Genomic DNA, 11,036 nt, shown 5'->3' on the forward strand with positions numbered 1-11,036 from the left:
CCCAGCACCACACCCCCCATGATGCCCCATCCCCCATCCGCAGTCCGTGGAAAAATTGTCTTCCATGAAACCAGTCCCTGGTGCCGAAAAGGTTGGGGACCGCTGTGGTAAGGCACAAGCAACGGTGACATGTGAGCAAGAGGGTAAGCCACACACACATGATCATGATGGAGAGTCAGGACACATGCGCAGGTGAAGACCAAAGGGCTGAGGCAGGTGAAGAGATTAGATTTTCTCCCACGGGTAGGAGGGAGCCCTTTTAAATTTTTGAGCCAGGAAGTAGAACAATTAAAATACACATATTTTTAAAATTTTGGTTTCCATGATTGGAAAAGTTAAAGAGACTGGCAGCAGAGGGACCGGGAAGAGAGGACATTGTTACCCAAGTAATTACAATGCTTGGAATTAGAATATTGATATAAGAATGATAAAAAGATAACAGAAGTAGCTTTAAGAGGACATTGTTACCCAAGTAATTACAATGCTTGGAATTAGAATATTGATATAAGAATGATAAAAAGATAACAGAAGTAGCTTTAAGGGTTGACAGATAGACTTGGTATTTGGAGTTAAGTGACCACCCTGCTCTGGTATTGGGTGCATACTTGGAGGGGCTGATGAATGGGCAGGACTGGTGAAGAATTTGATTTTGAATTGATAACATCCTCTCTGAAATTTAGAAACAGGTGAGAAGCAGGTCTGGGACTGTACCCCATGGAGGTGTTAGAGAAAGTTGTGAATGGGCATTTGTTCAAAGGGAATGAAGAATATGTAGAAAAAAGAAAGAGTGGAATACAATAGTTTTGAGAAAAGTGTACTTAAGGGTCAGGAGACAGTTAAATGTCAGGAAAGCAGACAGAGTACGTTGTAATAAACCAATATATGCAATATCCCAGTCCCCTTAACAAGCTGGGGGTGGTCGCTTAAATGCTGGCTGTATAAAAACAGGTGCATACTTATTATAAGGCTTATGACTGATACTTCGTAGTGACAGCTAACATCTAACTTCCATTTGCCTAGTTTCATATAATATTCAGAACAACTCGAGATGTGACCGGACAATTTATCACCAGCTTCATTTTGCAGAGGAAGAAACTGAGGTCCAGGTAGCTAAATGACTTGCCCAAAAAGTCACCCAGTAGCTGAGGTCTGCATGCGGCAAACATCTTATGAACTAGGACCTCGTTGTACCCTGGAGACAATTCGAAAGTTAGACCTATCCTATAGCCAAGAGACGCTGCTCTTAACAAATTATAATACTTTAAAATCAAGCCAATTTGGGGAGAAAAAAAATGTTATAATAAACGTTGAATGAGACCTTCTGGAAGCCCACGTCGTTGCAGAAAGTAAATAGCACGACGGAAATTATAGTTTTAATTCATGTATCAACTTTAACAACTAAGTACAGATGTTTGACATTTAGGATCTCTTTACCAATATCACATCACAGTTCAGAGAATCAGAGAACTATGCTTGGGAACCAGATGCGACTCTTCCTTAGGGCAGGGAGTGGAGGCTGCGCTGCTTTTGGCGGGCAGAAGCGGCGCTCAGCGTGTGCACGGACCCCTGCGCCCAGCGGAGCGCGCGGCGACCCCGTGCACCGCCCGGGTGGGTGTCGGGTGGGTGACCGGCGGGGGCGCCCGCCGAGCTCCGGGTCAGAGGGCAAGGAGCACCTGCTGAATCCCGGGGGCGGGGAGCGCGCCATGCGCCACACCCGGCGTACCAGAGAGCGCCCCTCCGTGGCGCAGACTCCAGTCCTGGAGGTCCCGGCTCCCGCAGGAGCCGGTGGGGACAATTCAGGACCAGGAGACTGCAGGGGTCCCCCATGCCAGCGGGGGCAGACAGGCGAGCGTCCAGCAACACTGCCCCCGCTTTCTGGGTAGAAACCCTTCCCTGCCCCACGCGCGCCCCTACCGCCGTACTCCCCCTCCCAGCTCACCGAGGACGCCTGGCGCGACAACAGCCCAGAAAACCCAGAACAGGCCCGCGGCGCCCATGCCAGGGCGGCAGCCCCCGCGGCGGGATGCGTTCCGAGACCCGCGAGCCTCCGGCGGCTCCGAGGGGACGGGCCGGAGCGGCAGCAGCCGCGAGCCGGGGCAGGCGGGCCCTTAAATAGTGTCGCGCGGCACGCGCCAGGGCTGCGCGCACGCCTGCAGGTGGCCCGCCCGTGAGCAGGGAAGAGGCGGGAGGGGCGGCCCGGCACCAGGGGCGGGCGCAGGGACTGCAGCCGGCCTTTGGCTCAGACTGGCCCCTCAGTGCGGTGGCTTTCCAACTTTTTTGACCGCACAACCCTCTACACCCACTTTTTTTTTTTTCTTTCTAGAACAAAATTTGCACAAAGTAGTACTCACCTACTTACTAATCTGCAGTGCTTGCCTTCTGTGCTCCGCCCATACCATGCCATGCTGTTATTATACTGTGCTATCCTAGCCTTTAAATAAAATTCTAGTCTGGATCCACTAAACTCATTTCGAAACCTATTAATGGATTCAACCCCCCCCCAGTTTGAAAAAAAGTTTGTTCACTTAGGAAATTTAGAAACAGCAGCCACCTCCACTATTAAGTTCTTTTTATTTTGAAGTAATTTCTACAGAAAAGTTTCAAGAATAGTACAAGGAATTCCCAATACCTGTCACCCTGTTTCTCTAAACGTTAACATTTTACTATATTGTCTTTGCCATTCCTTCTCTCTTCTCTCTAGATATATATATATATATATACATATATATGATTATATAATTATTACTTTGGACTGTTTGAAATAATTTACAGGCATTTGCCTCTCCTCTAAATACTTCAGTGTGTATTTCCTAAAAACAAGCACATTCTCTTCCGTAAGTACAGTACAATGATGAAAAATAAGAAATTAACATTGATAGAATGGTATTTTATAAGCTACCGGCTGCATTCAAATTTCAACAATCATCTCAATAATCTTCATTATAGCAAAAAACAAAACAAAACAAAACAAAAAAAACAGCAGCAACTTACCTTTTTTTTTATTTCCAGAATCATTCCTGGATCCTTTGTTGCATTTGACCATCCTACATTTTTTTCTTCTTTAATCTGGAAAAATGTTCTCAGTCTTTTTTTTTTTTGTCTTTCCTGCCCTTGACATTTTTTTGAAGAACATACAGCAATTATTTCTGCAGAATGACTTTTAAATTCATTATCTATTGCATAGAAACAAACTACCATAAGCTTAGTGCCTTAAAGCAAGAATACACATTATCTCCCATAATTTCTGTGTGTCGCTTAGTTGTTTCTGGCTTGGAATCTCTCAAGAGATTGCATTGCAGAAGTGAGCGGGAGCTATAGTGATCTGAAGAGTTAACTGGGACTGCAGGATCCACACCTAAGATGGCTCACTCACCTGGCTGTTGGCCAGATGCCTTATTTCTTTGCCCTGTGGACCTTGCCACTGGGTTGGTGGCTTGAATGCTGTGTCCTCATGACATGGTAGCTAACTCTTCCCAGAACAAGAAAGGCAGAAACCACAATGTCCTTTATGACTTATCCTCAGAAATCACACTCTTTTACCTCCTGTTTCCATCCACCTGCAATGCCCTCCACTCTTTTACTCTTCAGGGTGGAGGGCATTGTAGGTGGATGGAAACACCGGGAGGCAGAGATCGCTGGGGGCCATTCTGGAGGCTCAATTTGAGTTTGAGCCTCCCTCATCCCTCAATTTGAGTTTGTCTATAATTTCTTCATGATTATGTTCAGATTACTGAATCTAATTTTTTGGCAGGAATACCAGAGGGCATTGTGTCCTTATCAGGAAGTACATGTTATCTATTTGTCCTATTAATGGTGGTGATAATTTTGACACTTATTTAAGGTGGTGTCAGCCAGGTTTCTAGAATGAAAGTTAATATTTCCCCTTTGTAATTAATAAGTATCTTCTGGGGAGATACTTCATGTAAATTCATAATTTTTCATCAAATTTTTATCCATTAATTTCAGCATACACTGATGATTCTTGCATAAATCAATTATTACTATGTTAGTTGTCAAGTGGTATTTTTTCTAATTTAGTCATTACTTCTCTGTTCATTAGTTGGCATTCTGATGTAAAGAAGAGGCTTTCTCTTCTTGTATAGTTATTTATTCATTTATTTGTCTATGTCAGCATGGACTTATTGTCTATATCAATACGAATTGTATTTATTTATTCAGTGGGTCATAATCTGTTGCTTTCTTGATTTATTTTGATGCTCACATTGTCCTTGATTTGGCCAATGGGAGCTCTTGTCATTTTGATCTGTTCTTATTCTTTGAGCATTTCCTTACTTTAGGGCAAAAGGAAAAAAAAATGCTCCAGACTCACCTTGTGCTTCTTCAGACCCAGCAAATGGAATGTGCCATTGCTCCAAGGAATGCTGGCTCTTTTTAGTAGAAAATGGTATTTAGAAACCAATATTTGGATGCTGTGTGTCTATCGTAATTGGAGTATCATTGCTTCTATGCCCTGTCATCAGACAGAGCAAGGAAATATTTGTATGGATATCCATTCCTATGTCTATTTAACCCTGTTTCTGCCTACATTTATATCTCAGTCTTAAATTTATATCAGATCTTCCAATTCTAGTCCATTACCATGGATTTCATTCTACGGTTCCCTCTTTCCAGATGTTTCAGTCCCTTCTTCAACAATGAGACACCTGGTTCCACAATACACTTACTTATTTACTCAATCCTAGAGTACACAGAAAGAACTTTAAAATGGCTAACTCCATACCATGGTGGAAATCAAACCTACTATTTTTAAAAATTTTATTTTATTTATAGCCTGGAAGTATAAAAACAATATTGCTGTGTTCAAAAGTTACTGAGATTGGCCAGGTGTGGTGGCTCACGCCTGTAATCCTAGCACTCTGGGAGGCTGAGGCAGGAGGATCACTTGAGGTCAGGAGTTCAAGACCAGCCTGAGCAAGAGTGAGAACCCCATCTCTACTAAAAATAGAAAGAAATTAGCTGGACAACTAAAAATATATAGAAAATATTAGCCAGGCATGGTGGTACAGGCCTGTTGTCCCAGCTACTTTGGAGGCTGAGGCAGAAGGATTGCTTGAGCCCAACAGTTTGAAGTTGTTGTGAGCTAGGCTGATGCCACGACACTCTAGCCCGGGCAGCAGAGCTAGATTTTGTCTCCAAAAAAAAAAAGTTACTGAGATTAATTATCCCCTCTCTTCAGTATGATTGTTATTCATTTGAAATACAATTAGATTAATTTCTTTGCGTATTCTATTTTATTTTTTCTACTCATTTTGATTTTTTTTGCATAGATGAAACATTAATGTAGTTCTGAATGTCAGAGCTATATAAAAAGATATAACCAAGGAAATATTACTTCTCTCATTGTTTTTCTTCCCACACACCCCCTGTAAGTATTCAGTTTCTGTAGTTTCTGGTTTATCTGTCTTTACTTTTGTCCAAATGAGCAGACAACACATCTGTCTTATTTCTTCTTTTTTATTATACAAAAGAAAACATTTTATAGTTTGCTTTTTACACTTAAGGGATACGCTGGAATTCACTCCATATGGGTCCAGAGAGATCACTCATATCACTCATTCTTTTCTACAGCTACTTCATTGTGTGGACATACCATAGTTTATTCAACCATTTCCCCATGTGTGGACATTTAGATTGTTTTTAATGCTGCAAAGAATAACCTTGCACGTATTTGTTTTCCTACTGTTGTAAGGGACGTGGGATTTCTGGGACAAATGATAAACACATATGTAGTTATTTTAGATATTGCCAAATTCCCTGAATAACAGTTGTGCCAACTTACATTCCTCCCAGGAAGGTATGAGAACACCTGTTTCCCCAGAGTCTCGTTAACGTAATGTGTTGTCATCATGCTTTTAAATTTTAGCCAATCTGATAAATGAGAAATTGTATCTCAGTGTAGTTTTAATTTGCATTTATCATATTATGAATGAGCTTGAACATATCTTCGTGGGTTTAATAGCTATTTTATTCTTTTGTGAGCTCTCTGTTCATATTTGTGTCCATTTTTTATCATGCATTTTTGCCTTTTTCTCCCTCAAATTTTAAGACCTTTTTAAAATATACATTAGGAGTATTAGTCCTTTATCTGTCATGTATTTTGCAAATATTTTCTTTCATTTTGTCAGTTGTCTTTTCACTTTGTTTACGGTGCTGTTTTGCCTTGTAAACATTTTGTGTTTTTGTGCAGTTAAGTTGATCAATCTTTTGTTTTATTGCATCTGGATTAGGATTCATAGTTAAAAGGTCTTTATGTATACCCAGATTATAGAATAATTCATCTATGTTTTCTTTTTGCACTTGTAACATTTCATTTATTTTACAGTTAGAGTCATGATACACTTGGTGCATGTTCTTGTGTTCTTTCCTGGATTTTCTAAATATATTCCTTTACAAATAAACACCATTCACTACCACTGAAACTCAAGTCCTCTTACAGTGATTCTGTTTAAACGTTGGTTGAAAAGAAAAAAAAAAATCACTCCTTTCTGCCTCAAACCCTCCAATAATTTTCCTATTTCATTCAAAGTAAAAACCAACATCGTAAGTATGACCTAGTCAGTACCATATGCTCTGCTTTCCTTTAACCTCTCAGTTTGTCTTCCGCTACTTTTCTCTTCCCCCTTCTGGCCACAATGGCCTCTGCTGTTCTAGAATGCACCCTTCAAGCTCCGAATGGGGTCTTTTGCCCTCCGAATGTTGTATTTTCTCTGCCCAGAATGATGTTCTCCTAACTCTCCCACTAGACAGCCCCCTCTTTTCTTTAGTCTTTCCTCAAAGACAGTGAGATCATCCCTGGACATCCTCTTATATTTCTACCTACCTTCTCATTCACATCCCCTTCTTTAGCCTATTCTCCTTCTCTTAGTACTTAGCTCTATTGAACACATTAGACATTTTTACAATGATCCTTTCCATGTTTGTCTCTTTCTATAATGTAAGACCCATGAAGAAGTATGTATTTTTTTTTTTTTTGGTCTGTTTGTTTTTCTATGTCCAAACCTCCCTACTTCATGAATATTGCCTGGCACATGGTAGATATTCAATAGAAATTTTTTGAATAAATAAATACACAGATTTCATGAGGAATGGAGATTCTACACAGGGTTATATCACCGTGTACTACACTTAAGACATCAGGTATGCACTGGAAGGATTTTGTAGCCCTTTATAATAAGCAAAATCCAGAATACATATATGCTGGTGCCAATGGGGACAATAAAAAGATCTAAATGGGAACTGAAATTGGAGCAGTGATTTAGAGGTGTACACTAAGAAAGTTTGCCCTGTTGCAAATGTCATTCTTTACTATAATTGGGAGACTAAGCTTTGTGTGTAGGGAATTTTGTCAGGTAAGTGATTTGACCTAAAATTCTTGAATTGAGCTTGGTAACCTGGAAGGGAGCTATTGCAGTCCTCTGGCTTCTGACTGGAGGAAATAATATTCCTTTTCAGAGCATGCATCCTTGATGCAGACCACCAGGTTTTTCACCAATTAAAACCAACCGCAAAAAAAAAAAAAAAAAAACCAACCGCAAAGATAAACTCACAAAATATTTCATATAATTTAACAGATTTTTTAAAACCCTCTTAACTAAAAAGAAATAGAAAGACACTTCCTTAGCCTGATAAATGTATTTGCAAAACTTCTACGGCAATTATGGTAAAATATTAGAAGTGTTTTATTTTAAACTAGGTTCGTTTTAAATCTGGAGAAGACGGGATGCTTACTGGAAATGCATAATAGGAATAAATCTAACAAAAATATGTGAACCTTTATGGAGAAAATCATAAAATATTATTCAGATGAGTTAAATATGATCTAAATAAATGAATAAATAAACACATTCGTGGATAGGAAGACTCAATTTAAAAAATATACCAGTTCTCTACAAGCTGATATATACATTCAATGCAATTTTAGTCAGAATTTAACATTTTTCAAGGCACCCAACAATGTTATTCTAAAATATTTAAGAAGATCAAAAGGACAATAACAGTCAAAGTGACACTTGGTGATATCTGTTCTCTTTGGTATCAAGACATAAATTCTTAATATTTAGGACAGTGTGGTATTGGCAAATGGGTAGATAAATAAATTAGTGAGAAAAAACAGAATGACCTCATACAGAAACTAGATTTATGGCATAAGTGGAACTGAGGTTGCTGGTGAAAAATAGGCCTACTCAATAAATAATTTGGGGACAATTAGTTATACATAATGAAATACTGAAATTGGATCCTGCCCTCACATGATATTAACAAGGTTCATCCAAGTTGTAACAATTATCAGCATTTCATTCCTTTTTATGGCTGAATAATATTTAATTACATAGATATACCACACTTTGGTTATCCATCATGAGTTGACATTTAGATTGTTTCCACCTTTTAGCTATTATGAATAACGCTATTCCCAATGAATGAAGGCTTAATTCTATTCCCAATGAATGAAGGCTTAAATGTCAAAGGCAAGACATGAAAAATTGTAGAGGAAAATATATTTTTAGAACCTTGAGGTAAGGAGGTATTTCTTATGATAGACATAAAAAATACAAATGATAAAGGAAAAGATCAATGGATTCAACTGTGTTAACACTAAGAACTTTGTTCATTAAAAGATACTATTAGAAGAGTAAAATCCTATAAATTGCATAAGGTATTTACAACACATATAACTAAAAAAGAGATTATTATGCAGCATATATAAAGACCTTGTATATATCAATCAGGAAAAAATACCAATAAAAAATTGGTCAAAGAATAGAATTCTGTTTTCAATAATACTATATCTTAAGTTAATTGAACAAATCATTCCATTGAAAACAACTCTAAGTGCTGGAGTGTGTGTGTGTGTATGTGTTTGCATCTACCTCTATAAATATATATAATAAGAATATATAAGTGAAATTATTATGTCAAAATAAAAGAGAAAAGGCCGGGCATGGTGGCTCACGCCTGTAATCCTAGCTCTTGGGAGGCCAAGGCGGGCGGATTGCTCAAGGTCAGGAGTTCAAAACCAGCCTGAGCAAGAGCGAGACCCCGTCTCTACTATAAATAGAAAGAAATTAATTGGCCAACTGATATATATATATATATAAAAAATTAGCCGGGCATGGTGGCGCATGCCTGTAGTCCCAGCTACTCGGGAGGCTGAGGCAGAAGGATCGCTCGAGCCCAGGAGTGTGAGGTTGCTGTGAGCTAGGCTGACGCCACGGCACTCACTCTAGCCTGGACAACAAACCGAGACTCTGTCTCAAAAAAAAAAAAAAAAAAAGAAAAGAGAAAGGAGGAAATCCAGTAGGGCATTTTAGGGTTGTTGGAGAATTTGAGCTTTAATTTTTATAGACTTTTGGGCCACTGGGAATGGAAATCAAGGCTCACTAGGATGGCTAGATTTAAAAAAATCATATAATAAATTATAATCCTCATACACCACTGGTGGGAATGTAAAATGGTACAGGCACTTTGGAAAACAATCTGGTAGTCCTTGAAACAATTAAACCCAGCAATTCCTCACCTAGGGATATACCCAAGAGAAATGAAAGCCTATGTCCACACACAGACTTGTACGTGAATGTTCGTAGCAGCGTTATTCATAATAGCTAAAAGGTGGAAATAATCTAAATGTCAACTCATGATGGATAACCAAAGTGTGGTATATCTATGTAATTAAATATTATTCAGCCATAAAAAGGAATGAAATGCTGATAATTGTTACAACTTGGATGAACCTTGTTAATATCATGCTACGTGAAAGAAGCCAGTCACAAAAGTCCACCCAGTGTATGATTCCATTCATATTAAAGTCCACAAGAGGGAAATCTATATAGACAGGAAATAGATTAGTGGTTGCTTAGCAATGGAGGGGAGGATGATGGGGGATAAGAGAGTGATACTAAAGAGTACAGGGTTTCTTCTTTAGGTGATGCAAATGTTCTGAAATTGATTGTGGTGATAGCTGTAGATATTTGCGAAAATACTAAAAACCATTGAATTATACACTTTAAATGGATGAATTTTGTGGCATGTGAATTATAGCTCAATAAAACTGATTTTTTTTAAAAAAGAAAAACTAAAGATACAGGAAGCTTGAAAATAAGCAATGGAAAAAAGTGAATCATGTAAACAGTAGTGAAAGAAATGTAGTTATATCCATTGTCGACAAAATAGAATTTAAGGAACAATTCACTCAGATAATGTAATGATTTTAAGTTTGCATGTAATAACATATTTTCAAAGCATTTAAGGCAAGTTCAACAGAACTACAAGAAGAAAAAGGCAGATTCAAAATGAAAATTCAAATTCACAGATACATTTCAACTTATCTGTCAATAATTGATAAAATAAGTAGACAGAAAATTAGCAAATATATTGAAAATTTGTACAGCATGATTAATATGCAAGACATAGGGGGTGCATAGAACACATGCAGAATACACCTTTTTTTTTTCAGATACACAGGGCTAATTTACAAAAATTGACCATAAACTAGATCATAAGGCAAGTCTCAGAAACATTAAAGATTGAAATCATACAGAATACATTCTCTGACCTCAATGTCATTAAGCTATTAATACAAATCAGTAACTAAAAGGTAACTTTAAAAAAACCTGTATGTTTGAAAATTAAGATAGACATGTCTAAATAACACATGGGCCAGAGAAGAAAATCAAAATCATAATAGAAATTAACATATATTAGTATATATTTCAAACTGAACTATAGGGGGAAAATTACATATTAAAATTTGTGGGATATAGATTTTGGAAGGAAATTTAATTAGACTTACATGGATATATTGAAAAGAAGGAAGTCTGAAAAGCATCTATCACAAGAGGTTAGGAAAAAAAATTCCAAAGAAAGTAGAAGGAAGGAGATACCTGACATTAAAAGGAAAAATCAACCAAATACCTAAATAGAAAACAAACAAGAGTCAAGTTGAGTTCTTTGCAAAGTCTAATTAATTTAACAAATGATTAGTGGAAGTGGTCAAGAATAGAGAGAAGTATAAAAAT

The 11,036-nt window shown here is 38.1% G+C and overlaps 1 protein-coding gene across 1 annotated transcript in view; it reads right to left on the reverse strand.

Moving 5' to 3' along the window:
- The window catches only part of CR2 (complement C3d receptor 2), a 31,771-nt gene extending 29,633 nt beyond the window's left edge, over positions 1 to 2,138 (reverse strand). The window contains exon 1 of the mRNA XM_075996879.1: positions 1,940 to 2,138. Within this exon, the coding sequence (XP_075852994.1) occupies positions 1,940 to 1,997 (58 nt within the window). The 5' untranslated portion in view covers positions 1,998 to 2,138. The remainder of the gene's footprint in view (positions 1 to 1,939) is intronic.
- Between the last annotated feature and the right edge of the window lie 8,898 nt (positions 2,139 to 11,036).

This window comes from Microcebus murinus, chromosome 23 (genome assembly GCF_040939455.1).
Source record: "Microcebus murinus isolate Inina chromosome 23, M.murinus_Inina_mat1.0, whole genome shotgun sequence".
Classification (NCBI taxonomy): domain Eukaryota; kingdom Metazoa; phylum Chordata; class Mammalia; order Primates; family Cheirogaleidae; genus Microcebus; species Microcebus murinus.